At 39.4% G+C, this 23,522-nt stretch overlaps 3 protein-coding genes across 4 annotated transcripts in view; 2 read left to right on the top strand and 1 right to left on the bottom strand.

Moving 5' to 3' along the window:
- Nucleotides 1-978: 978 nt before the first annotated feature.
- c8g (complement component 8, gamma polypeptide) lies at nt 979-6,180 on the top strand. Its single transcript, XM_039790409.1, has 7 exons — nt 979-1,307; nt 3,315-3,460; nt 4,136-4,206; nt 4,298-4,405; nt 4,582-4,686; nt 4,903-4,938; nt 5,984-6,180. The coding sequence occupies exons 1-7, from the start codon at nt 1,125-1,127 to the stop codon at nt 6,001-6,003; spliced, it is 669 nt and encodes a 222-aa protein (XP_039646343.1). The 5' UTR covers nt 979-1,124; the 3' UTR covers nt 6,004-6,180.
- Nucleotides 6,181-7,419: 1,239 nt separating this feature from the next.
- Nucleotides 7,420-9,138, top strand: LOC120552384 (lipocalin-like). The gene is made up of 6 exons (XM_039790408.1): nt 7,420-7,580; nt 7,873-8,012; nt 8,120-8,199; nt 8,287-8,400; nt 8,523-8,624; nt 8,719-9,138. Exons 1-6 carry the CDS (start codon nt 7,485-7,487, stop codon nt 8,736-8,738), a joined length of 552 nt encoding a protein of 183 aa, XP_039646342.1. The 5' UTR covers nt 7,420-7,484; the 3' UTR covers nt 8,739-9,138.
- Nucleotides 9,139-10,840: 1,702 nt separating this feature from the next.
- cntnap2a (contactin associated protein 2a) overlaps nt 10,841-23,522 on the bottom strand; it is a 404,761-nt gene continuing 392,079 nt past the window's right edge. For both annotated transcript variants that reach the window (XM_039790455.1, XM_039790456.1), the window contains 3 exons: nt 16,314-16,598; nt 14,240-14,311; nt 10,841-13,883 (listed from right to left, as the gene is read on the bottom strand). In XM_039790455.1, coding sequence (XP_039646389.1) covers nt 13,684-13,883; nt 14,240-14,311; nt 16,314-16,598 — 557 coding nt within the window. In that variant the 3' untranslated portion in view covers nt 10,841-13,683. The remainder of the gene's footprint in view (nt 13,884-14,239; nt 14,312-16,313; nt 16,599-23,522) is intronic.

Raw genomic sequence — 23,522 nt, 5'->3', positions numbered from 1 at the left:
CGTACGCCACATTTATAAATGAGACCCCAGCACCTTCAGTGAAAAACATACTTCCACAAAACAGGTCACTGTATTAATTGTGTTTTAATATTCACAAATTTTTGTTGAGTTGATAATTTTGTTTTCAAACTGAATGTAGCCTATGAATGTCTTCATGTCTGAAAATGTCAAAATACACTGGGCCTGAATTAAGAAGACTTCTTTTTCTGTAGAGATTGCAAAAACACACAAAGTTACGACATTGCTGCTTCGTGTGTTTTTCAGTCTAGGGCCACATTTACAGATGAAAATGTTTTGTCTGTGTTAGGAAACATGCAAAGTTAAATGATCATTTTTCAATAAATGCACATTTGGTTTGTTACTGTATCTGAATCAGCTTTAATGGCCAATCAAATATGAACACATACAGGGAATTTGACCCTGGCCTATTGTTGCTCTCAAAGTACATGCACAGAAATAGGGGCTAAAAACAAGGACAATGAAGTAAACAAACATTTGACTACTATGTAGAGATTTAAGTATGCATAAAAAAGTGTACTTATACATACATGCATACACATATATACATACACACACACGTAAACAAACAGCTCTATGGGGATTGTAGACAGGAATACAATAGGGCAATGCAAAAGTGCAAATGGTGCTTGAAAGAATTAAGAATTTTTAATATAACCGGTTGCTTATAAATCTGAGGTAGGTGAACGTGACAGTATATAGAGTGTATACTTTGACAGATATTTACATGTTTAAATTTTGTGTGAATCTTTGTTTATGCCTTCCTAACAGCAGATTTTATTAAGATTTTAAAGTCAGTATTTAATGAGAATGTATTGCTGCCCCCTTCCAATACCCCCACTGCAGTATGGCCTCATCTCTGCCAGTAAATCAAGTTAATATTTAACTAAAAAGCCATTCCTTTAAACATTGTTTGCCCCCTGCTCTCTGTCTGTTTATGCATTTTTTTCTGTGTTTAAGTAAAGCAGATTGGGAAGAGTAGACAGCAGACAGAGGGGACAGAAAATCCAATACTAAAGGAAGGGGGAAAAAACTGAATACAAGAACCTGAGCAACCCTATAAAAGAGGAGGACTGATTCTTGTGTGTATTATTGCAAGTGGTAGGATGGCTGGAGTATGGCATTGCATGTTGGCAGTGGCGGTGTTGATGTGTGTGTGTCTGTGGGGTTCCACTGAGGCTGTAGGGGGGGCCAAGAGTCGACCGAGACCCCAAAAACGACCTCCCAAGAAGCCAAAGGTCGACCCTATTGACTTGACTCCAGCTGCACAGAACATAGACATACAACAGGTAAAAACAGTACGGTATATACACTACTGAATGTATGTTTGTGCATTAAGTGACGTTTTTTGAAATAATTTCTAAGTTAAAGAGTTTTGTTGTTATCCGATGTTTGTGATTGGAGCCTCTAAATCAAGCTACAGAACTAGATAGGTAGAGAGTCCGGCATACAGTTTGGGCATAAAGTGACCATTATTAACTTCCATTTAAAGTTGAACTGTGACAAGGCTGGAAAAGGATTCATGAACAGGCTGCAATGAATAGAGAGAAGTTGTTATTATCAGTGGTGGAAAGTAACTATGTACATTTACTCATTTAAATATGTTATCATTTTGAGGTACTTGTACTTTACTTGTGTATTTTCCATTTGCTGCTACTTTATACATCTACTCTACTATAATTCAGAGGGAAATATTGTACTTTACTCCACTCTATTTATTAGATAACTTTAGTTACTTAACATTTTATATAAAACACATGATAGGCTTATAAAATACAATATATTGTTTAAGATTAAACCAGTGGTTTCCAAGCTTTTTGGCTCCTGATCTCTTACATTACTTTTTATGTAGTATTCTGTATAGTAATATGTCAGTCAAGGGCCATTTTCCTGTAGAACAAGTACTTTTACTTTTGATACTTTAAAGTGACTATATGTAACTTTTTAATGTTTCTAAAGCTCTGTCATTTTCATACAATGGTCTTAAATGACCTGTAACAGCAAACAAGACTAACAGTGAAAAGAACGCCATTTTTATATAGTTTTTAGAAAGGCCTCTGCCCGGGTCAGATTTTCCCCGCAAAGTCACAGAATAATTTGTGGCAGGTATTTAGCGGTGCTACAGTAACACATTCTGATGGGTCACAGATTTCTTTTTAACACCGGTATAGCCAGTGTTAGCGTATGCCAGCGGAGCCAGGTAAAAGGAAGCAGGAGATGGGTTTATATAGACATTTATTTATGATGTTATTTTAGAAGTTATCCGTTTTAGTTATGGCTGATACTGGGGCAGGACCATCACTAAAAAATAAGGAAATTAAACAAAGAAAAACTAAAAGATAATAGGGAAAAGGAAAGTGAAAGACAACGATAATGCGAGTTATACTCGGTTGGGCTTTCAACAGGTGGAGACAATTACAGGATTATAAATGATTCAAAGACGTCCCCAAATTGGCCCTCGGGTATGTAATATGTCATACCCGCAGTCTGAGAGCAAAATAGTCAAAAGTTCACTGTGCTGTTACCTGACCTTGCACACAGACATTGTGACTCTGTTTCTCACTTGTTTGTACCATAATTGCTCAATAACATAAATGAATAGGATGGAAAAACTAATCAGTGGAAATCATGACTAATTACCACAACAAAATAACCAAAAGAGCTGTTATTGCTTTGAGGAGAACATCGGGGAACCAAACATTGTGACGCAAGGACCATTTTGAACACTTGCCACCTATTGACTAATGTAGCAGGTTTTTGTCCAAATCTTATATTGTTAAATGTAAAATTATACTAAAACAGATGAGATGTAAATGCTACTTCTGGAGGTTGACCACAACCTCAAACGTCCATCTAAGTACCCATGCTAAAAAGAAAAAAAATGATGTGTTTTTTTCAGAGCCTCAAACATGAAGGTCTGCCTGTTTATGGATTAGTGTGGGGGCTGCCAATGTGGACATGCTTGTGTAATTGTGTCAATATGGTGTTTTAAGCAATAAGGGGGGTTTTCAGTGAAGTAGAATTTAAGCATAACAACAGATAATAAAACAGGACATTTGATTCAGAGCAGATGTGTAATTTCCATTAATACAACAGAGAAAATTTATGTTACCCTAAATATTTAATTTGAGTTCATCTGACCCTGGTGAAAATAGGGCAACAAAAAAAAGTTTACATGATCATTTGATAACAAGAAATGTAAAAAACAACTTAGGAGATATCGTAAAAAAAAAAAAAAAAAACTTGCTTATTTTTCCTGTGTCTCTGTTGCGTGGTATTGCTTGCATGTGTTGCAGATGGCAGGGATATGGTACCTGATAAACACTGCCTCCAAATGCTCTTACCTGATGACTCATGGAACCAAGGTGGAGCCTACACTCATGAACCTCACACTTTCCTCTGCCTCTGACCAAACACTGTATGTCAGCACTAAAACACGACAGTAAGTAGCACCACCTACATAAGCACACTGTGCTTACATCTGATCTACATCACTGTTACTCCTCAGTAACTTGACTGATCGGCAGAGGGGGCAAAAATACAACAAATCTTTCTCCTTTCTCATTCTGCACTTCATGTCTCAACCACATGTGTTTGATTATATGTGTTTCCTCAAAAACAGGAAGGAGGCAAAACAGTCAAATCCATCAGCTTTGCCTGATCCCTTAAAAAAAAAAAAATATATATATATATATATATATATATATATATATATATATCGGTGTTAGATCATAGACCTGTAAAATATATATATATATACTTTTAGCTCATCCTGACCAGGCGTTTGCAGAAAGAGAGTACAATACACAATGAAATGGAACAAGTGTGTCTAGTTTTTGTAGGGCTTGATTTGAGCTTTATAAATCCTTTTTGGCCCACGCAGAGGAAAACAGTTTTTGTTCGTGTCCTTTTCTCATGTAACGTTAGATAGGTAATTCAATCTGAGACCTGTGGTCACATTATCAAACAACGTAGGCTATATAAAATATACAGTATATAATATGAAAGTCTATAAGGGTTTTCAAAGGTTTTAAAGAAATGGTGGTTAACCATGATTCCCATTTTTACCGAATGTTTCATCAAACGTCTCACCAAACACAAACTCTTCTCTCACCAGTGATCACCATTGTTGGGAGATATTACAGGTATATGATCTAACACCGACCACTGGCAAGCTAACACTTAAAGGTCAGCTCCTTCTTTACTAATCATAATTGATATAAACTATATTGTATTGCAGCATCCCTTATCCTACCATGCTCTCTGTTGTTTCCACCAGGAACTCGACCTGAGCTGAACACTGAGATAGCGATCGGGGAGACGGACTACAACTCCTATGCTATCATGTACTACCAGAAAATGGGCAAGATCACCATGAAACTCTATGGTGGGTTCCTCAGCCATGACGCCTTGGTTTGGTATTTCAGATCTAAAAGCCAGGTGGTAGTTCTGATCTTATTTTACTCTGGTAAATTAAGACTGGACTGTATGTTTTTTTTTTTGTTTGTTTGTTTTTTAAAGTGCATTTGTAATGTCATGTTTGTTTTTGTGCTCTGTATGCAGTCAGGTCCGTAGACAATCTGTCAGAGCCGATGTTGACCAAGTTTGAGCAGCTTGCTGAAAAACAGGGTTTGGGACTGGCCTACCTCTTCCCCTTCCCCAACTACAGTACGTCCACGTCCACCTGAAAAATAAAATCAAATAAACTATGTTGGCAACTGCAATGAGAAATGTAAGGTGGTATAATAAGCAACAAGAGCTGAGAATCGGGTTTGAACCGATCTACAGTATTTTTTAAACATATTGCATTAATGATGTAAGATATAGTCAGACACCTGCCTCCTCAGCTGCTTTTAAATAACTATTTGTACTTTTTCTTTCTAGGTCACTGTGGTAATGTGGACAAGGACCATGTAATCAGTAAGTTAAATGTGTAAACATAAGAGATAGCCAGAATTCTGCTGACAAATTTTGCAAATACAGCTTTTTATTTAGTCACAATGACCTGCCGACACGTTTAAAATGGCACTTTCAAACAAGAAAGGATTTTTGGAAAAATCAAATGATTGTCAGTTCTTTAGCGGTCAGTGTAACTCGCAGGCTTAAGGTACAGTATATTGAGTATTTTTACAGGTCATTGCACACTGCAGTACATTCAGAATGGTGTCCATGCTCTGAAGTGCTCCAGACTTATTTCATCCTATTCAGTGTAACTGATGGTTCACGGGCTCAGTGCATTACATCTAAATCATCCTTTCACCTTCACAGCTGCAGTTCTGCTGTGTGCCGAATGACAAAATATGCATTTTCTTGCTCTGCTCCTTTGTAATATGTGTGTATTGCTCTGTTATTATTATGTGTCTAAGCTGTAGACATGTTTCTGCAGCAATGCCAACGAGAGAGATTACAGTACAGTAATTGTATCTGAATTAAGTGATTTGAATCTGATCCGTTAATGGCATTGATAAAATTGTGCTGCTGTTGATGAGGTATATTGTGAATTGACTTGCTTTATTATTGATTTTGTACAAGCTATTCAGAGGTAGATATTTTCTTACAATTTTAAATGTAAACGTGTCATTCAAATGTATAACCAGTGCATTTACTGCCAGTTTATATGAGTGTGATTTGGGGTAAAGAATTAATGGAAAATCCCTGCAAGAACTTGTATTTTTGTAAACACACAGCCAACATGGATCCCCTTTCCTGGCATGCAATGGTATAATTCATAGTACCTCAACAAAATGTCAAAATGTTGCAGATGTGACAAAATTATTTCAATAAGCTGCTGGTTAAGAAGAGCTTTAAGGAAATAAATGACCTGATGTTTTCTCCTGCTGGCTGTGCACGTGTTTAGGTTCAGTTATTAAAACTTTGTCAACAACATGTTATCCAAACTCCACTCCCCAATTAAAACAGTAGCACAGATTCTATGTAATTTAATCTCTCATGTTTTGTTATACAGACTGTGTCCCCACATGCTGAGGAGGCAGAGCTGTGCAACGGACAGATCAAGCCTTGCAGTGTTCGGCAGTTCTCACACGAATAACTGAATATTGCATAATTTAGGTTGTTGAAAGACTGCACCGAGTTCTTAAAATTGTAAAACTGTCAAGTTTCAATGTTGCCAGTTAGAGCTAAATAAAACAAAATGGAGCACAATCAAGTTTTTGTCAAATGCTTTCAGTCGGAAAACAATTCCACACTGGCCCTTATCTTCCACCAGCTGATTCTGTGCCCGAGACACCATTCTCATGCACAAGTTATTATCATGTTAATTTCATGCCATTGTTTTATACTGAGAATTAACTTTCAGAGTGTGTGTCTGTATGTATGGGGGGTTGAGAGAGGGGGGCTGAGGACACAAAAGAGTGGGGGGTGTGAGTTAATGTAGCCCAGATGTGGAGCCCAAAAGGGTTGAAAGAGTTTGGTTACAAAACTAGGTTACCAAACATGTTTAACACTGCCCCGAGCTCCTGCCGGCACCTCTGTGTCTGCATGTCTGTGTTACATAACCAGCCGATTGTCTCATCTCTTATGGAACTCTGATAAGGCCATCAAAACATTTTTGCATAGAATTTACAGCTGATCAGCACATTACATATTACACAATGTAGATAATACAAAAAACAGTGATGGATTTAGGGGATCTTACCAGTATTTACCACATAAAGCAGATGCAACATTTAATGTCTAACAAAAGGACAGTTTTTCCAACTCTTCTACGGTACTCACTGTCTTTGTTACAAAACTTAAAAAGGCATCTCCCTTAATTCATTAATGTTTCAAAGGTTTATGAAACTATTAAATGAACTGCAAAGAACAATCAAATCATTGTGAGCAACACTGGCAGAGCTTTTTATGAAAAATAGTAAAAAAAAAGGTTCTCAGTGACGGCTTAAATATCACAGTCTCAATATATCTGGCAATGCAATTTGCTGCAAGATGATGTATATTTACTACATTTAGTTTATTATTATATCTAGATACTAAGGATTGTGTTAGCTCATCAACTAGTTGTGTACGTGGTTTGTTTATTTGAAGCTTTCAGGTGCCATATGGCTAAGAAATTTGCACTCTTACAAAACAGCTGTTTTGATAGTCCAGGCATGCCTGAGCATTTGTGATGGAGGAGGGAGAAAGGGAAGGGTGTTGAAAGAACCCTATTATGTACCCACTCTCCCTTTTTCTTTTCTTTCTTTCCTCATTCTTCCCTCATCACCTCCCCCTCTTGCATCCACACGTGCCAGTTGTGTAACCACAGCGATTTGCATGCCAGTGAGTGAAAGCCAAAAAGCTTTTGTAATGCAAAAGATAGCAGTGGGAAGGGGGAGGGGACAAAAGAAGGGGGAGGTGATGGGGAGCAGGACTCTGCAGGATATAAGGAGCCTCCACTTGCCTTTTTCTTTAACTCTTCCTGATACTTCACTCACTGCTGAAGAAGACCAGAACACAAAGGAGAAGCCATGAGGAACACACTGCTGAGGATGCTGGCCGCCCTGATGTGTGTACTGGCTGCCTGCGCCGACATCCCGCCTGTGCAAGACTTCGACCTGCAGAAGGTAAGAGAGAGGCAGAAGTATTACTACTGCAAGACATATTGACTGCTGATATTCCAAAAATCAACAGGGAAAAGAGAAAGGGAGAGTTATCAGTATCTGTGGTTGGTTGACATGTTTAATGCAATCGCTTAATTGAGCAAAACTAACTTTTAAGAATAGTTTTTTTTATGGAAGATAGGAGTTGTGTGATACATGTGCTGCAGTTTACATGACCTAAAGTGTTTTTGTTTTGATTGATTCTGTGAGAAAAACATTTATCACCCTTTATTTCCCCTTGTGTCTGTCTTTTTAGATGGCAGGCAAGTGGTACGTGGTTGGCTTTGCCACTAACGCTCCGTGGTTTGTGAACCACAAGGCAGGGATGAAGATGGGCACTGCCGTTATAGTGCCAACTGCTGGAGGAGACCTGGACCTCTCTTATGCCAACCTGAAGTAAGTGTTTGCTATGTGATTATTCCTTCAAATCAAAACATCCAGATAATTCTACTGTAGACAAAAAAAAATTACAAATAAACTGACTTCTTTTGTCTTTCTTTTAGTGCTGATGGTACCTGCTGGAGAATGACTCACCTGGCTAAGAAAACCGACACTCCTGGACGCTTCACCTTCCACAGCCAGGGTGAGTAGAGAGCACACTAACTCACGTACGAGAGACACAAACACAAAGGTTCAACAGTCTGACCTATCTATTTTTGGTTTTTAACAGTTTGGAACAATGACAACGACATGCGCATTGTTGATGTTCTGTACAATGAGTACGCTTTGGTCCACACTATCAAGACAAAGGACGGAGTGTCTGAGGTCCTCAACAAGCTTTACAGTAAGTCTGGATCAGTCACACCACAGCAGCCGGTGCTGTGTCCCTGGGGGAAAGCCATTGTATGTTGAATTGGTGGATTCAGGATTTGGTGAAGGATAAAGTATCTCATTCTGTGTTTGCAGGTCGCACTACTGAGGCCAGTGCTGCCCTGCAGCAGAAGTTCACACAGTTCTCCCTGGATACTGGCATTCTCGCTGACAACATCGCCATCCTGCCTCAAAATGGTATGTCATTTATACAGAAAACTGAAGACTTTAATATAAATGCATTTGAACGGTTTCTGAACTCTCACTGGCCGCCCTATGTGTGTTGTTACAGCTGAGTGTCCCGAGGTCTGAAGCGTCCCCTGCTTCCTTCCATCCTTCATCTCTCGCTCTGTGAAGTGCCAGGCTTTCATCTCACAAGAGTCTTCCTTTCCCCCCTCATTGTGATGTCTGCATCATCACAAAGCTAAACCTGAGATGAATGAAATTTAAGCATAATCCCTGCTGCCTACCAAAGACCAATCCTGATCCTAGTTCAGGCCTCATTCCCCCCAACTCGCGAATTAACTGTAACTTCAGAGTGGAACAACAAAGGGCTGATGGTGAAACAAAGGGATGGAATATATTAAACTGTGAAAGCTGCTAGTTTACCTTTTGGACAAGCGCTTCTTTTGTAACTGCTGATTTTCTGCTGTAATGCTCTTTTTATATCTTTTGTTCAAAATAAACTCAAAGCCAGTCAAAACTAAACAAATGTTTCAGTGTTCAGAATGATTCCTTTATAGTAGAAAAACAGCATTAGAAATGCTGTGAACTGGGGGGACCCTGGTTAGCTCACCTGGTAGAGCAGGCACCCATACATAAAGGTTTATTCCTCGACGCAGCGGTCGCAGGTTTGACTCCGACTTGTGGCCCTTTGCTGCATATCATTCCCCCCTCTCTCTCCCCTTTCACGTCTAAGCTGTCCTATACAAATAAAGGCTTAAAAATGCCCAAAAAATCTTTAAAAAAATAAATGCTGTGAACTTCTGAATGTCAGTATCAGGTATCAGTACTGTAAATTAGGCATTATGTCTCACTGCCCCCTTTTGGATGAATAACAGGCATCAAACTAGATCCACAGAAGTTAGACTGGGCAGCTTTTTAAACGTACAAACTGATTATAGGGTTGATATTATAGTACTAGAACTGGATGATAGCCTAAGCCTTTACACTTCCTGTGCAGATGGACTGTAGACCCTCTCACAACAACAACAACAACAACAACAACAACAATAATAATAATAATAATAGCCTAATTGTGTGGCTCCTGATAGAGCTTGCAAAATCACGTCGGTTAGGGCTGAAGACTACAAGTTTGAACATGACAAAAATCTGGGTGTGTGGAGTTAGAAAGGAGTAAACTTACCAGACATGTGTAGAAGGCCTACGCTCCTCATCTCTAGTTGATCTAGCTAGCTACATTAGCCGCTACTACATAACACACCTGAATCGCCGACCGGGAGTTGCATTGTGGGTAATGTAGGCGCCAGGTTTTGGCCATAGGTATTGGCAAGGAAGAAGACGAGAAGACTGTCATCGTCATGAGTCTGACATTGCGTGCAAGGCTAAAACAGCAGCTGATGAACAGTGTGTAGATAGGCCTGTTTCACGCTCTGTGTAAAGATTACTGGAGTCTCATTTGTGTGAGTGACAAATCCAAAGAAATCAAATAGCACAACCTACCAGAGCACATCACAGCAGTTGAATTCTCATTGTTGCCTTCAGGACGTTGCTAAAACGTTATGCTCTACCTGGCTGTAAAACTAATCGTTACTTTATGTGCTTTATGCCCTCTTTTGAATGCCTTGTACTGCACAGCCTCATTAATTTATTCATACCAATTCCAATATTCTTAAAACGTACCTTTGCTTGTTTCTTAGTTTTGTGATTAACACTTTTATTTCTTTCTTTCTTATCTTATCTATTGTGTTGGTATCTGTTCATCTGGCTGTGATCTGCTGCAAGTAATTAGCCTTACAGGGATAAAAAAAAGTTGCATTAAATTACACTGAATGCTGTTATTCTCGCATGTGTGAAAGAAGCTGCACTATCTGACCACAAGGGGGCAGCCAATCACCTGTCTCAGACAGACCTTTACATTATATTGGAATGATCATTTTAAACCAATGACAATAGCATCATGTCAATAAAGCTAAAGGTATGAGCCTGAAAAAGTGAGCAGTCCATAAAATACAAATTTAAAAATGTATGCTTCCAATGGGTTTAAGAGGGCAAGACATAGATATTGTAATTTCTCTCAACATGTGATATATGGAGCAAGTACTGATATTAAGTTCTGGCAGTTTAGCTAAAAATGCTTTATTAAGTGACCTATTACAAATGATGCGTCATGGTGTTAAATTCCCTCTGACTCAGTGTCATTCTTTTTTTTTCACTTCACGCTCGTTAACTCATTTCAATCTGCAGCATCTGAAGACTTTTTATTAGAAACTGAAAAAAAACTCTTCAGATCTACACGAATCACAATTGTGCCATATTTTTCACATTAGCGACAGGTTGGGAGCTATGGGAATTGTCTTAGAGTCATCCTTCAAAATTAATTATTTACTGCATCTCTAAGATTCTTAATTATCTTTATATTTCACAGCACTTAGTGAAGGGGCCAGTATACTGTTCAGGGGTGAAATGGAGCAAGTGGGATGGTGAGTGGTGACATGTAGCTGTAGGTCACGAGTCAGATTTAAAGGCCTGATGTCATAATCATTTCATGGTAGGCCTATAGAGTCCAAGATGTCCCATGAATGGCTTTTACCCCTCATGTGACATGTGCTCCATAATGCTGTAATCCATAATGCTAATCTGAAGATATCTACATGTCGACATGAAAGCATTGCATAGAAAAAGACTATTAGATATTAAAGATCAAACACTCTTTATTTAACTTAATAGAACTGAAAGCAAAACATATGGGTTATGTCTGTTGGAGCTGATAATCCATTATCATCGTTACGTTCAAACCACATATCAAGGGCATGTGTGCGTTTTTATGTATATTCTGAGTAATATAATTATATAAAAAAAAGGACAAGTCACCGGGTTTCCCTAATGGGTGTGATGTTTGTGTACAGAGAAAGTCTTCCTTGAGGCCGCGGATGCGGTAGAAGGCAGGCTGAGTTCACCAGCTTTCCTAATGTCTCTGATGAAGTGATCTACAGTTAGCACTCAACCATGAGGTGACAATGATGTACAAAATCATTCATGTAACAGGGTGTCCTGACAGCAATTTGACTAAACAGACACACAGAAAGCAAATTCACAACTAAATAACAAAGTTGGCAGCTGGTTTTAACTGGAACACAATGTTCTGTAAATGCTACAGTAAGGTAAACACACGCAACAATGACAGGAAAAACAACATGATTAGAAAAAATATACATTGTACATCTTGTATGTTGGACAACAGTGGCACTGTTAGAGTAAAGCTCAATTCATTGTTGACAAAGCAGCAGCCTCCTCATTCTGAAATCTTGTAAATGAATGAAGAACCTTGACTCGTGCTCTATCGAACATGCATGTTTGCGTGTGTATGTGCGTCACAGAGGGTAGGCGTAAACCTCTCGTGTATTGTATAGCGTGCAGCTCTCCTACATGCCAATGTACCTTTGTTCTGCTGCTGCATAAGAACCTACACAGCTATGCCTGGAAATGTCAGACTTGATTTGAGAGAAACTCATCCAAGCATTCGGAATTCAAAACCAAGCTTTGACTGAGATTCATGGTTAATTGAACACAGCAGCACTCAAATCAGGAATATAAAGACATTTGAAAACTGTGATTACTAAGAATTCATGCAGCAGCAGCAGCAGCAAGTTATTATAATAAGTTTGTGTTAATTGGTCTGGGGCAAGGCGCAATAGCTCAACACCTTGAAGGCACACAACAGACTAAAAAGCCAATCCTCATCTTAACCTTTCCCAGATTTTGTACAAATATTAGGGTTCAATGATTTTTTGTGTTTTATGCTGCTTCAACCACTTAGTGTATGGTGTTTAGTGCATCATTAGAACTCATTAAGTGTCAGACAAGTTGTTCGATCTCATCCGTGTGACTGTCTTAACTGTCCTTTCTGGCACTCCTTTTGTTCAAAATAACAAGTAATATTCATCTGACCTACACATATACACACAGATGCATGTACACACTGCAAACCCACAGCTAATATCAGTTTAAGATGTAAAAAATCCTCAACTCAAAGTCAAAACATTTAACGCAAAAATCTGAGCCAATCGGTACATGACATAAGACTCAAGTGTTTGGCAAAGAAACAAACAGATTGCTAAAGTCTGAATGAGTAAAGGCTCATGGTTTCACCCATTCCAAATGAAAAGAAAGCTGCCATGCTGCTGAGCTAAACCAACCATGGAGTGTCATGATTTCCCATCATGCTCTGAGAAACCCCTCTCTGCTCTTCCTCAGAAAGGAATGTCCCATACAATCGAATGTCATAAGATTTTAACATAAAACTCTATATTTAATACATATATATATATATATATATATATATATATATATATATATATATATATATATATAATGTAATGGACAGACATATGATATTGTTGTAATATAGATCTGACATTTCTCATTAGTGTTTATGTACTGGACTCTGAATAAATCTTTTGGAGAAAAAGAAAAAATATTGTATTTACAAAGTGAGTTTTGGCATCCATATTGGACTCTATATTACCACAGTATAAGTGGCATGTCATCTGACGGATATGAGCGTTGACAGACTGGGGCAACTACAGTCTGATTAAAAAAAGAAGAAGAAGGGTTTGGCATGTTGATTTGATCATTTTTGATAAAAGATTTTTGTTAAAAAATAAAATCAAAATGCAACAGAGAGACTGGCAATAAATCTGTGCTATCATACGACCCAGTAAGTATAATTATTTGTCATATACAGTATTCAAAGAACTCCTGAAAACTCCCAAGCACGATACAAATAAGGACAAACCGGTTAGTATGTACATGTACAGTCTCTTACAGCCGTGCTCCGCTGCATAACTGTCCCTCTTCTCTTTCTAATACTCTGGATATATAAAAAACATAAACAAAGAAAAAAACAAAGATTTTCCTTCCCACATCCCCGCCCTCTCTGGGAGATTATTGTCCTATTGAATGGCCTTTCCTTCCATCTCTCCCGGGATTGGTCATTGAATTAAACCTCCTCCATCTCTGTGGCACCTGGTGGTCTTACGCATCACTTCCACGCTCAAAGTCCCGCCACTGGCCGTTAGATGAACCACTCCTTCTTTGATTCGTCGATGGTTTCTGGGTTGTCGGTGCCGATGATGGCTGTGTCTGCCGATTCTCCGGCGGACTCCCCGCTGCCCTTGGCCTCGTTGGTGTGGTAGGTGCCTTTGTGACGGAACATGTAGCGGATCAGGAACACCAGAGTACATAAGATGGTGAAGATCACCACCGCAATGACACCTGCAGAGGACACAGACATCATGTGCACAAAAACAGGCGTTATTGTGTATTTTCAATGCTAGTGCTTTGCTTTGTTGACCAACTGACCAACTTTCAAAACAATGCTGAAACAATTAGTTGATTAATTAATTTGTCGGTTGACAGAAAATACATCAGATAAACTGTTTGAGTCAAGTTATAACCAAAAAAACCCAAACATTTCTTGGTCCCAGCTTCTGAAATGTGAGGATCGGTTGCTTTTTCTTTGGTCATATATGATAGTAAACTGAATATTTTTGGGGGTTAGATTGTTGGTGGGACAAAAACCTTGATTTAAATGTGATATGGCAACTGCTTTCAGAATTGACATTCTTTACCTCCAATGATGGCTGAGTCTCTGTTGACTCCATCAGGAATCACTCTCTCCTCATTGAAAGGGAACTCTGCATCTGAGCAAAGAAAGAAGAAGAAAAAAAATTAAACCGTACTTTCACACATAGAGGGACAAAATGAATGTCTAAGATGGTTAATGTTCATTCTTGCAATATAACTAACTTGAATGGCTTCACTAGACCAAGTTGTGCACATGAAACTACCAAACAGATGGCAAGAGTGCATTATAAGGTCAGGAAAATGACAACATGTCACAGTCCTGCTCATACAAAAAGAATACCATTAGTCTTTTTTTCAGCAGCAAAAATTCACAAGGAAAAATTCAATGTGTATATTGTGCTGAATTATAACTACAAAGTTCTGCTATTCAACACTGAAGCAAAAAGACACAGTGCTCAGTTCCACCGCATACATGCTGTATATCAGACCGTCAACTAGATGGATACACCAGTGCCAAGCATCCTATTTAATGTATTGTTGTTTTATGTATTTCATTAAACATCCATGACAGGTTAAGAGGTTAATAACAGCAGCAGATTTTTGTCCGTAATTCCTATTTAGGAACGCACACAAACACATGCGTAAATGCATGGAAAGAGCTGCAGACATGTATAATCAAGCCTTACTGCACACAACAACCTGCATAAACGCACAGACTCACACAAAACTGCATCACCCTGCAATGAGCTGTCAGCTATTTCTGCTGCTGACTGCGTAGTTCTCGAGGGAAGGAAAGAGCATGAGTAAGACGGAGAAGAGGAGGCTGAGGTGGGAAAAAGGGGTGAAGCAACAGAAGGGAGGAGAGCAGTCAGACTTATTATATCTGTCAGCTGCCTGGATGAGAAAGATGAGAGACAGGGGCAGAGAGCAGAGCGCCGAGGCGAGGACCAATAAAGTAAATGGAAGTTAGATAGAAATGGAAAAAAAAAAAAAAGGAATAAAAACAATCAATAAGAAGAGAGACAAAGATCATGGCGGAATGAAGGAGGTTTGGATGAATTATAGATTAGGTCCATCTAGAGGAAATGTAAAGCAAAAAAAAAAATAGCAATCCTTTCTGTGGAAAGATGGTGGAGAGCTGCAGACTGTGAGTTTGTACCTGGAGTCCAGATCAATGGACTGGATCAATCTCAGATAGCTCAATGCTCTCAAAGGCACAGTTGGCACCAAGCCTGAGGAATACAGCTGCATCCAGAATAATGACGCTCTGAAATACTAAACACTGATGTGGAATGCAACCTTAGACACAGGAGTGCTTAGGTCTGTGTGTCTGTGTGTTTGTGTGTGTGTGTGTACATGGATATGTTTACATGTTCAAGCTAGAGTTAGAGTTAGAGTACGCAAGTAGGGAAGGGATCATTTACCGAGCTTGTATGTGCATGTGCGTTTTTACTTCACTTAACGTGCCATCTTAAGTCAATTCAAAACAGAAACACATTAATATAGCACAATCTGTTTTCCTGTAGGAAGTTGTTACTCATAGTCAGAGGTGGAACAAGTACAAAAATATTCTACTTATGTAAAAGTACTATTACTTTGATGAACTTTTACTTAAGTACAAGTAAAATTTATTAAAAATCTACTCAAGTAAAAGTAAAAAGTAGCCCATTTAAAATTTACTCAGAGTAAAAGTTATATAGTTTATTTGACTTATTATACTTATTTAATTTAAAAATCGCAGTCTTTTGTTAAGGGCACAAAGCCAAAAAACTCAAAAAAAGTGACAAAAACCTTAAAAAAAGAAAAAGAAATTAAAATTTGAAACGGCAAAAACCTTTAACAAAAGAAACAAAAACTTTTATTTCACACTCAGTAACAGATGTGATTTAAAATGTAGCAAAGTACAATACTTCAAACGAAACACACGTAACATGCGTAAAAGTAAAATTACAGATTTTAAAAACGACTATAAAAAGTAAAAGTACACAAAAAACTACTCAATTACAGTAACGTGAGTAATGTAATTAGTTACTTTCCACCTCTGCTCATAGTTAAATTATGTGTGCTATTCTCATGGACCGACAGCAGCAGCTCCAGGATTTTTGGAGTAATGCTCACCTGTGTTGTCCAGACGCCAGGGATCTGTTGCTGCAGACATTGGTGGGATGGTGAGAGGTGACGACCCACAGTTGGACTCCACCAGTTTGCCCTGGTAAGACACCGGCGAGGCGGCTGCAGGTTGTCTGTCTGGCTGACCAGCTGTCGGTGTGGCCTGGGCCTGTGCGACGGTCCTCAGTGCAGACTTGAGGGGGACGACTCCGTTAAACTGTACCCGCGAAAGACACCCAACGAAGCCTGGGGTGTTGTAACGCTCGATGAGGACTGGGTCTATGTGTCCAGTTTCTGTACAGACACACAATAACATCTTGTTATTGTCTGTGATGTTAACTCATATGGAACCATGGCCGTGATGTTAACTCATGTGGAACCATGGCCGTGAACTTGACTGATATTGAGAGAAGGTGGGGAGACAGAGAGAGAGAGAGAGAGAGAGAGAGAGAGCAAAGATAAACCAGCGATCTCAAGCATCGACCACAATAGCTTTTAAAGAGAAAGCATCAGAACTGATTAGCCAAAAGACACACAAAAAGATGAACACACACACACACACACACACACACACACACACACACACACACACACACACACACACACACACACACACACACAACACACTTTCTCTGAAAGCTCAAGATCCTATGTACACTCTTAGTGGACACACACACACACACACACACTCAAAAACTGAGCTTATACTCAAACTCTAGTAGACACAAATTGTTCTGATGCACACACTCAAATATATATCTACAGAATATTACATAAATATACATATACATATATACACAAATATCCACATAAATGAGGAGGGAAGAGAGTGAAGAGAGATGAGGAGGAGGCTGGAGGAGGAGGGAGAAAGCAGAGGAACATACACTGACATTGACCTCTAATGTCAAATTTAAAGGATGGAGAATGAATTAACTCCCCGTCTGCTCTTACAGCCTCTCTGTGTCTCTCTCTATATTCAATCTCCTATTCACAGGATGTCTTAGAGTCATAGAATGTGGATTTTCATGTTTCTAAAACAGAAAGCAGCCATGTGAGTTTCAGTGTCTATGGCAAACAGAGAGGAAAACATTAGGCTTCTACAATGTTATTTTTCATATACGGTACTTGTTGTAGTTTTGCTTAACCTTTGATATCATCATGTTGCTCGTGCTACTCTTTCAAGCTGTGTTCATAATAACCCTATGAAAAAACCCTACTTATTACTCTCTTCTTTCTCTCCAATGACATGTCTTGTTGTCCACCATGCTAACAGTTCACAAATAACTCTCTACCTGTGACAATTACCATCATTTGGAGAATTACTTGCAGCAATTTGGGCACTCTTATCTCTGCGTCACAGTCCGTTTCTCCCTCTCTTTTGACTTTTAAAGATAATTAATTCAACACACACACACACACACACACACACCAACACACGCACATACACACACCACACACACACACACACACACACACACACACACACACACACACACACACACACACACACACACACACACACACACACACACACACACACATAAACCAATGTCTGACCTGCTGCTGACCCAATGAGCTCTGTCCAGCCAGTGCTATTTCCCTGTTCAATCTGTGGATTATATAGGCTTAGGCGTATTTTCCAGTGTTGACAAATATTGGGTTTTTTTACTGATCGAAATTTGGACTGAAAAGTGTGGACTGTTGTGTGTTCTCTCAGAATTTAATTTGGCTCAGGGGCGTCCATTAAAAACAATCTAAGTGTTAAATTGAATACAAAAGATGATTCTCATTGGCTGCTTGCACGCACGCACGCACACACGCACACCTGCAGAAAAGATAAGAGAGAGAAGAAACTGCAGGCAGCAAAGAAAATTATAAAAAAAATCCCTCCAACACCTACAGTTCAGTAAAGACTTTAACGCTGAATAAAACAAACATCCTCAGACATGCTCCACTCCAGCAGAAACCTGGAAAGACAGCCAAACTGTCTTTAACACTGCAGAGCTGCAAAATATCTTTTTCCTTCACAAGAACTCTGGCTGTGTGTGCAGACCTCTGTATATTCAGTCCATGTGCAGACGGAGCTAGGTTTTAATGTTACATGCATGGCTGCTCTGCTGCTACACGGCTGAGCCACACCCAGAAGGAACTGCTGTTTGGACAATCCTGCAGCAAAATATGAGGGATGACTAACTAGAGTACTGCTCAGTGTGTGTGTGTGCGTGTGTGTGTGTGTGTGTGTGTGTGTGTGTGTGTGTGTGTGTGTGTGTGTGTGTGTGTGTGTGTATGAGTGTGTTTATTTAGTGAATCGTGTTATGTTAGATGATGGGGTTCTGAGTATCTGGACATGGGTTATAATGTAATTTTCCCTCTTTATTCCATTTTGATGGATCCAATACAAGTGTGTGTGTGTGTGTATATGTGTGTGTACGTGTGTGTGTGTGTTTGTACCCTATTGATTGTGCTGCCAGGAATAGAGCTCAGCACTATGAGTCTTCTACATATTCACCGTATGACCAGATCTCCTTCAAAAACTTGCATTGTGTGTATACACTGTATTCTGTATCTGAGTGTGTTGAAAACAATCATGTGATACAGGCTCTGCTCTAAACTGTGACTTAGCTTCACATATCTGCTGAGGCACCAGTCAGCCCTTTTTTGCAGGAACATAGAAGAACGTATCTGGTATCAATCAACTTCACACCTTGAAAACGGTGTGGATGCTGTCTACGCGAGAGTGGGTATGAATCTGCATATGCGTGGGGGTGTGCAGAAAAGGTGGCGACAGACACACATGGAAAGAAGTGCCTTACAGTATAGCACAGTGAGCAGAATACTGATAACTTATGAATATGAATACAAGTCCACTCTCTTCTGTATGCCTGAACATGTGTTGATCACTGCAGAAGCCTGTGTGTGAATACTAATAGGCTCTCTGTTGGGAGTATAACAGGCTGCTTAGCATACAATGCTGGTGAGTAAATGGCCGACAAGCTTCCCTTGTTTCGGATTTTTTTTGTGGCCAGTGATTCAGGGGTGTTCCTTAGAAAGCAGCATGTTTTCAATTCAAATAACATAATGATACCCATAAACATCACACATTTATTATGAACTGAGGGCTGGGTTGTCACTGTTAAGAGGCCTCAATGTTTTTAATGGCATCACATCCATTTAGTACTAACCAAGGAACAAGAGTTGGGCACAATTACACACCTAATGCAATCCACTATATTAGCCCAGCAAAAACTCTAGTTATGAATGTTCAGTTGAGGTGTTGGTTTAGCTCTATGAAATATTATATGCATACAGGAATAAAGGAAGTAATGTGATTGGCGTATACAATCAAATATAACCAAACCACTAATAGTAGCCTATATAATAAACATAGAAGTATAACCATTATAAGCCTTCAGTGATAAGTTCTTGCCAACAGAGCTATATATCTTTACAACTTTTAGGAATATTTTGTCTCCAGTGCTTAGCACCATCCTAAGTAATTCATGAACAATAACAAGTAACATCGGCTTTTGAGAGCCAGTCACCACACACTGATCAAAAGGCTTGTAATCCCTTACTTTGATTGCCTTGGTGGCTTCTAAAGGGGCTTTACAAACTGATCAATAAACCATTTGCAAGTACACACTCAAGCCAACAGCTCGCCACACACTAATCATGATTAGAAAATAGCACATACTAATCCATTTGGCTTCAGATTGCACTAATGAAATGTACCGTCACACATATGATTACAACTAGGACCTACAAATGTGTCTTACCACGTACCATATGTGACCCCTCACACATCTCTCTCAACACACACACACACACACACACACACACACACACACACACACACACACACACACACACACACACACACACACACACACACACACAGCAACAAGGTCATCATGTTGATCAGAGGGTTGCACCTTGTGATGGTGTGTCACCAGGGTGGCCAGAGACACGGCATGAATAATTCAAAAGGTGAGGCAGCACATAAAGCTGTGACGACAGGGCTGGAGTGAGGACAATGGGTTGGGGTGGGTTAAGGGGGGTTGAATTGTATGAAGGGGAAAAAAAGAAATAGGATGAAGAAAGAAGGGAGGATGGAGAGAACTGCAGAACTATGAGGGTGGGTGTGGCTGTGTCTCCATAAAGGACTGGTGGTGAAGGAAAAGGTGAGAGACATGAGAGGAGGAGGAGAAGGGGGAGGAGGGGGAGAAAAGACCAGAGTGTCTCTGGTATGTTTGTGTGTGTGTGTGTGTGTGTGTGTGTGTGTGTGTGTGTGTGTGTGTGTCTGTCTGGGTTAAAAAAAAAAGAGGAGTGGGAAAGAAATGGGGTGACAAGAAGGGGGCTCAAATGGAGGGGCAGGGTAGAGGAGATCAAACAGTTGCCATGGCAACAAATGGAAGCTGATGTAGGGATGAGAGACAGAAAAAGAAGGGGGGTAGGGTTAATGAAAGTATGATGCGTTTGAGACGTATCAAAAGAATATTAATGTGAATCCAACCACCACACCCTTTGTAAAACAAAAAATAATATGTAACATGTAGTATTGCGCGCGCGCACACACACACACACACACACACACACACACACACACACACACACACACACACACACACACACACACACACACACACACACACACACACACACACACACACACACCACGGCTGATGTATCACAGAGAGGAACAGAGGGAGGCAGATAGAAATAAAAAAATTAGGTAAAGCTGTAAAAATGAATTGATGGGAAACAAAAATGAAAGAGATTCCAAAATAAAGGGTTAGAAAGAGGAAAAAAAAAAGAGAAATAGTGACCTAGATGTGAAGGAGAGAAAAAAAGACTCCTATATTCTCTTTAAATCTAACTGGTATTTTGTCTCTTCATGCTTTTTCTTGGTGTTAATATCTTCTATACTTAAATCCTATGCAAAGTTTGATAAGAAAAAAAAGAAAAAAAAAAAGAGAGGGTTTTTTTTTTTTTTTTTTTTTTTTTTTTTTTCCTTTTTTTTTTGTTGCTTGGTTGTAAGTGCGGTTTATACAAAACTGTTGGTACGAATGTCATAGAAACATCATGGTGAGGAACCAAACTGATATGATTGGCAGTGAATAGAGAGAGGAGGTGTGGAGAAACACAGTGTGAAGAATAAGGAAGAGAAACAGATGAATGACAAGGGAGATAAGAGCTGAAGTAGATGTATGACTGTTAGTTTTAGGCATGGGGAATACACCTGTGGTTGCAACACCATACTGAACACACACACACACACACACACACACACACACACACACACACAAACACACAGGTGTATTCATCAATGCTGCCTCTTCCTCCTCCACCGCGATGTCAGTTTATACAGACAACAAGCCAAGAAACACAGACACAACAGACGCAGCACCAAACAGAGCAGTAAAAATAATTAACAAACGACTAATTCCTTCTGACTCAGACACACACAAACACACACCAGGGTTTTGTGTAATTTGCGTGCAATCCAATTACTCCAGGGGGTAGATTGCCTTTAAAATTCAAAAGCATTACAAATTTGGCTTAATGTCAATTGATGGGGAAATTGTATTTAGCAGCAAATTTAATTCACATTTAGAGTAACAGAGGCGATGAATTACTCAGACCTTGGCACACGCATGCATATGCAAGAAGACATACAAATGAAGACACACAGGTATTTAATACACACACACACGCATACTGTCGTTACCTATGTGGAGTTTGCGTCAGTGTCCGATATACAGTTTATGAGGCAAACCAGCTTCCTTTCCTCTTCTGTCATTCGTTCTTCCTCTATGTGCTATGTGGATCTCTTGACACGGTACCAAATTTGCAAGCGTCTCTCTCTCTCTCTCTCTCTCTCTCTCTCTCTCTCTCTCTCTCTTCTCTCTCTCTCTTTTTCTGTCTCTCTCTCACTGCAGTGCAGAACCACCCCCACTCTGACACAGCAGCTGGAGAAAACCTGGATCCCGGACTCACCCTGCCTTGGATCAGGACTCACCAGTAAAAAGTACAACTAGTGGTGATAGCTAGGGAGGATGGCATGATGTCATCCTTACACACACAGAGACACACACACACACGCAAAGCGGTGACCACGTACAGATCTGTCCATCTCGATTTAAAGGCACACTGAGATTATAGAGATAGCCTGGGGATAGGGGATTGGTGTGTGTGTTATCAGCCTTATCTAACATCAGAAGTTCATCAGTGCTTTAATTCGAGTCGAGTCGGGGTAGCTGGTGGCTCTGTCCAAAGGTCGCAACACAAAAGACAGTCAGGCATTGAACCAGTGGCTGCCAGGCAGGGAGGACATTGATTGTACTTTTATCATGAGGCAGCACTCAGCAGTGAGTGAAGCACATGTGATTTGTACTTAATTAGTTAGTTATAAAGAATCCACAGACTCAGCTCTATTATGTATACAGTAGCTGTGTGCTTAATCCTCAAAAACAGAAACACCTAAAAACCATCATCAGCAAGGTGTTTATAAAATCATATCAAATTAACATATTCAGACAAATTAGTTTATTTGAGGGATTAGAGGGAATATTTTCACCTTTTATGAAAACAATCTTGAGCTCCATCAGTATATACTCATTATTATATTATATACTGGTTTTCAAATCATTCATATATCTTTATAAAGGCCCAGTCTGCTTACTTTTCTGCACCCAAGTTAAACATGCCAATATTGTAAGAATGAAAAAAACAAACAATAATCATATATATTTATAATAGCTGATCTTAAAACAGAAATCTTGAGCCTGACAAAGTTGACCTTATCTTGATCTGCAAGATGGCAAAGATAGATTAGCAGCGACGGACATATTATTAAGTGGACAGATCCAAATACACAGCGATGGTATTTATTCACCATAAGTGGTGCTGGCAAAATGTCACTTGTACAGGCAGATAGTTGAGAGTTATGGCTCTTAAAACAGGGTAAAACAGCCGGGCACTTGCAGTTAATACCGCTAATAAGCTTTATCTATAGAGCACTTTTCTTTAAATGTACAAAGTACTTAACAAAAAAGGCAGTTGGTTCAGATCATGTCCTGCTAAAAATGGCTCCCTGGTACATCTTGAGGGTAAAAGTACGTTTTAAATGAAAGAAAAGTCCAGATTAAAAATAAAAGCACATGAAAAAGACTTCTGAACGCATATAATAGCCATTATGGCTTAAAGTTTCTCAGAATA

This window comes from Perca fluviatilis, chromosome 22, assembly GCF_010015445.1.
Source record: "Perca fluviatilis chromosome 22, GENO_Pfluv_1.0, whole genome shotgun sequence".
In the NCBI taxonomy this organism is placed as follows: domain Eukaryota; kingdom Metazoa; phylum Chordata; class Actinopteri; order Perciformes; family Percidae; genus Perca; species Perca fluviatilis.
This window is presented reverse-complemented; position numbering and strand designations above follow the sequence as displayed.